The sequence below is a fragment of the Lactuca sativa genome, chromosome 3, assembly GCF_002870075.4.
Source record: "Lactuca sativa cultivar Salinas chromosome 3, Lsat_Salinas_v11, whole genome shotgun sequence".
Classification (NCBI taxonomy): Eukaryota; Viridiplantae; Streptophyta; class Magnoliopsida; order Asterales; family Asteraceae; genus Lactuca; species Lactuca sativa.
Window position 1 is genome coordinate 304,984,180 of NC_056625.2, and position 5,767 is coordinate 304,989,946.

Genomic DNA, 5,767 nt, shown 5'->3' on the forward strand with positions numbered 1-5,767 from the left:
CCCTTCACCCTTCATCTGCAGCAAAAACATGGATGCTTATTAACAAGAGAATGCCAAGAACCAACGAAACCGATCGGAATTTAGAAAGAGAAAAACATACACACATTGGATACACATAGTGGGTATCGATCTATCTTTCTCATTGTGATCATTGACTCGAAATTTTGATTTCCAATTAATTTGTGTTTACAGGTGATTCGATTTCGATCAAAAATGGGTTTCATGTCTGGGATGTTTCTTGGGGCTTTATTTGGAATCGGGATTATGGTGGGTTGGCGTCATATGATGAGACAAAGAAGCAAAAATCGTACTGCAAAAGTAATTAGTCACCTCATCATCAAATTTTTGTTATGATTAGTTGATATTATGAAGAATTTGATAGTTTTTTATTTTGAGTTTGTATTAAGTATTCACCTCTGAGTTTGTTATCATATTAATTTTAGTGATGATAGGGTTTATACAAAATAGTTTGATCTTTATTGAGATGCTTTGCTTTTATCATCAGGCAAGTGATATAAAGCTCCTGGGGTCTCTTGATAGAGAAGATTTAAAGAAACTTTGTGGTGATAATTTTCCTGAATGGATATCGTTTCCTGTTTATGAGCAGGTTAGAGTTAAATTTCTTATTATATATTTTAGGAAAAATTATATCAAGTTTTTATATTTTGAATTACACATAATACCCATTTGCCCATAGTAAAGATTACTATATGTTATTGAAACTTTGTGGTGATAATTTTTTATTTTATTTTTTGTCTCTCACCTTCATGACTAATATTTCAGGTGAAATGGTTGAACAAACAACTAAGCAAACTATGGCCATATGTTGCCGAAGTAATTTCTTTACCTTTTTTTAAAGTATTTTCTATAGGGTTGAATGTACATGTATGCAACAATGTTTCACTTTTTTTTTTCATTTTTTGTAAAATGTGGCTTTTTTAGATTAAATGTGCAATCATTTTCAATCTATTACCAAAATATGCAACATTATAACCAAGAACTAGTTACCTCATGATGATTGTATCGGTTAAATGCTTATTTATGCAAATACCAATTTATGCAACGAAGTTTCATTTCTTTTACCAATTTATGGAATTAATTTTTCACTTTTTTCTTTAACAATTTATGCTACATGTATTATACAACCATGTTTCAACTGGTTGCATCTTTTGTTTTTGATTTTCTTGATTGATTATTTTATATGTATGTATTAAATGTTACATTTTATAGGCTGCTACGATAATAATTAGAGAATCTGTTGAACCTATATTGGAAGAGTATCGTCCATCAGGAATTTCATCTTTGAAGTTCAGCAAACTTTCTCTTGGAAGTGTGGCACCAAAAATTGAAGGTATAATTTATAGGAAAATTCAAAAACTTACAACTTCTTTAACATATTTAATTCCTTCAAAAACCGTATGTGTAGGAATCCGTATTCAAAGCCCTAAGAAAGGTCAAATATCAATGGATATGGATTTTCGATGGGGTGGTGATCCAAATATTGTTTTAGGAGTCGAAGCTGCAGGTGTTGCTTCATTACCTATTCAGGTAAACTACTTTTGAAATATTAATATAATGATGTTATTGAACTATATAATTAATTAATTAATTATCATCTTTTTTTTTGTTGTTCTTTTATTTCTTACAGTTGAAGGATCTTCAAGTTTTTACAATTATTCGTGTTATTTTCCAACTTTCTGAGGAAATTCCTTGCATCTCTGCTGTTGTTGTGGCTTTACTTTCTGAGGTACATTTTTACGTGTGTTTATCAATTTGTTATATGAGACTGAGTAAATAAATGCTATTAATCATAGTCATGATGTGGAAATTTGAAAAGGAAAAAAGTTTAATTTGAAATAATGAACAACTTTGGACAAATTTTGGAAACATAAACTTGATTCTTTTTGTCCAAAAAATGCTCATTCTTGAAAACCTCGCCTTCTTTTTCATTTTAGAATAATAATGATTTGTCTGTAATAGAAAAATGATTATATAATGGCTTGAATGGTCAAACACTCAAGTATGATTGTAGATTAATGATCGTACATGTCACTTTTTCTCTAAATTGCTAATACTTGTAAAAATTTTGGCAGTTTTTTTTTTTTTTTTGTCTTTTCATCAGAACAATTGTTTATTTGCAAGGAAATCCAAATAGCAGTGATTTTGTATTCGGATGCCATTGCTATAAATGTGTAGATTTTTCAAAGTACAATATTGTATTATGAAGAAATGAAAATAAGATGTTATAATAAACAAATAAATGAAATTTTAACTTGATCTTTTTTTGGTATCAGCCAAAGCCAAGATTCGATTATACATTGAAGGCTGTTGGTGGAAGTTTAACAGCCATTCCTGGACTTTCAGACATGATTGAAGTAAGTTTTTTTTTATATAATTGGATTGTTATTTTCTGAATCAATTAGGCATTATAAAAAAGTTCTAATACTTATATCTTGATTTATGTAGGATACAGTAACTTCAATTATTACAGATATGCTTCAATGGCCACATAGAATTGTTGTTCCCCTTGGTGGTATACCTGTAGATACAAGGTAAACTTCATTCTTAAAATATTATATTTACATAATATCACTCATTTTTAGGAAATTTTTCAACCACTTTACTTGACTTTTCACCGAAATCGCAAAAAAAATATATCTAAGAGTCTGAAAAAATGGCAATTCTGCACAATTACAAAAATATTTTAGGCGGTTTTATGCTTTAACCACTAATACTTTGTTTTCTTTTAAAAATAAAAGTTGATGATGTTTTGTTGATAATTATGCAGTGATTTGGAGCTTAAACCACAAGGAAAGCTGATGTTAACAGTTGTGAAGGCACATAATTTAAAAAATATGGAAATGATGGGAAAATCTGATCCGTATGCAGTTGCATTTATTCGGCCACTTGAAAAATTCAAAACCAAAGTCATTGAGAACAACTTGAATCCTGTTTGGAATCAAACATTTCATCTCACTGTGGAAGATAGAGAGACCCAATTTGCTATTGTTGAGGTCAAATTCGTATTTTCCCCTTGTTTGTTTTCTTATCTAATATAAATGTAACAACTTCCTCTTTTAGAAATGACAAACATACAGAATTTTGTCGATTCAGCCATTGAACTATTATGAATATAATCATTAAAGATTAATAATTTAGTGGCTAAATGAATGAAGTGGTGAAAGTACGTAGTGTTTTTCGGTATTTTGTCTTTTTCGGAAAATGGTTATTTTCTTTAAACGGTCAAAAGAGTATAGTGGCTTAATTGATTAAATGGTGAAGATAATACAATTACAAAGACCTTTTTATCGTATTTAAAATATATAATGTGTAAATTCAAAATAGGTTTTTGATGAAGATATTGGAGCTGACCAACGGTTGGGCATAGCAAAATTACAGTTGATTGATCTTCAACCTGAAATTGAGAAGGAACTTGAATTAAGACTACAACCTTCCCTTGATATGATGAAGATCAAAGATAAGAAGGATAGAGGAACTATTACAATCAAGGTAAAAAAAAAAACATATTGATTGTTTCCTCTATTTTTAGAGCTAAATGAAAGAAATAGCAACATACTTTTAGTTTTTTTTTTTCTTATTAAGGCATTTAACATTGAAAAATCTACCAAATTTAGCACATTTTTTAATAGGATATTATACTTTGAAAAATCTACCCAATTATAACAATGCAATTTCCTTTGAATTTAGATGACATTGCTATAATTGGGTCGATTTTTTAAACCTTAACACTAGAATAGGAAAAAAAATGAAAATAGAATGTTACATTATAATAAACTAATTAATGATAGTACATTGCTATTCCCTTCATTTAACCTTATTGCTTAAGATAACTGTTTTTATGATCGAGTAACTATTGGATGATGCGGATGAGGATGAAAATGACATTAATATAATTGAATAGACTTTTCAAAGGTTAATGCTATAATAGGAAGAAAAAAAATATAACTAGGATACTATAATAAACAAATTAATAAGGTATGTTGCTATTTCTTGAAAATGTTTGAATATGTAGGCAAGGTATCATCAATTCACGAAAGAAGAACAAGATGCAGCATTAGCAGAAGAGAAGAAGGCACTTGAAGAGAAAGAGAAAATGAGAAACGAAGGTGCCATTAATAGCACCATGGATGCCATTGATGATCCCACACATGTGGATAAATGAGCTTGAGACAATATTCAAGTGTAGGAATCTTAAGTCTTTTTGAAAAGAGTCCTAAAAATTCATTGATATTTTTTTGTAACTTTTATATTTGTAGATCGACTACATGTAAATTTTGTTGCATAGCAGATCACTTCTTTGAGATGCGCCTTTTTCATAAATGAATTTTTTTTTTCTTTATTATTGTCGCTTTATCAATGATATTATGTATACAAATGATTTGTCTCAATTGTATAACATTCATTTTAATGATTTAAGGTAAATATAGGTACCTTACGTACATTATCTATTACTCAATGCACCTTTTTTTTTTGCGAGTCACACTTTTTTGTGTGGTCTATATCGATTTTTGTACTAGTGCATGTGATCCAAGCGCTCCTTGACTTCTCGATTTTGCACCACTCCACACACTCCTTGTGCTTGCATGTTTACCCATATTTCCAAAGCGTGTTGATTCATACACAACATTTTTTTTTGCCACAATAATGGCATATGCTCTTTTTGCATATTGTACTACCCATCTAAAGCATGCTCTATTGGGTATGGCAAAAAAACTGTTGTATTCGAATCATTTCTCATTTTCAAAGCCTACAATGATTCGGGTAATGTAAGCTGACACTACCTTTTTCACCAACTCTTTGAGCTCCATTTTAGCTAGAGAAAATCGAACTCGGCATGGTTGGCTTTGGAATACATGTACAACGAGCCTTTGATATCACTTGTTGGATCAAAATATGACCAAAATATATGCAGTTTGAAGCTGAAAGGTGTCACCAGAAAATTGCGTGGGGCTGCAAGAATGGTCTGATGAAACCAAGGTTCTAAAAAACTTGTCATGGCGCGCCACGGCTCCAAGGCTGTAATCTGCCGCCAAGCTTTGCCAAAATGCCGCCTTAACTAATATATGTGTATGAAAATGAATAATAGTTGAAAATACATATAAAAATATTAATTATATAGAAAATTGCCGCCTTAAGTCACGCCTTACAAACGTCGTGACTCGCCAAGGCTCGAAAAAGCTTGAGACTTGACATTGCCGCCAAGTCACGCCTTACGTTATTTAGAACCTTGGATGTAACAAAGAGAACTGAGAAGGGAGAAAGGAAAAGTTGAAGCCAAAAATTTCCTTGAATTAAACAACATGAAACTGTATAGTGCAGCTGAAATAAAGAAACAAAAGGGCTACTGCTACTGCTATATCTACTTTTTGGAAAGGTTAGAGAAACAGACGAAGGCAAATCAATCTATTTGAATGGAGAGGGTGACCCACTTCTCACCCCACTCCCCAATAATACGCATGAGAGAGCAAATGAAGAAGCTCCACAAAATTGGCCACTTGCTAAAGAAAAAGTAACCTCCTTTTTAGTTTTAAATTGTCAAGTTTGTCCTTAATCCTTGCAAGACTTTGGCTGGAGTTGGACTCGGGTCAACCCGCTCGAGTTTGGTTTAAACTCACAGTCACAAACACAAGTGTTACATATGTGAATTGCTTTTTCATCGATTTGAACAAACATTAACTAGATGGAAAAATGAAAAATCTATTCGTTCTAAAGAACAATGATATTAAACAAAGTTAAAAACTCGAAA

At 31.1% G+C, this 5,767-nt stretch overlaps 1 protein-coding gene across 1 annotated transcript; it reads left to right on the forward strand.

Moving 5' to 3' along the window:
- The first annotated feature begins 205 nt into the window (after positions 1 to 205).
- LOC111911372 (calcium-dependent lipid-binding protein) lies at positions 206 to 4,292 on the forward strand. The gene is made up of 12 exons (XM_042900761.1): positions 206 to 318; positions 506 to 607; positions 784 to 834; positions 1,231 to 1,351; positions 1,427 to 1,548; positions 1,649 to 1,747; positions 2,295 to 2,375; positions 2,467 to 2,552; positions 2,789 to 3,014; positions 3,346 to 3,510; positions 4,034 to 4,171; positions 4,278 to 4,292. Exons 1-12 carry the CDS (start codon positions 214 to 216, stop codon positions 4,290 to 4,292), a joined length of 1,311 nt encoding a protein of 436 aa, XP_042756695.1. The 5' UTR covers positions 206 to 213.
- The last annotated feature ends 1,475 nt before the right edge of the window (positions 4,293 to 5,767 follow it).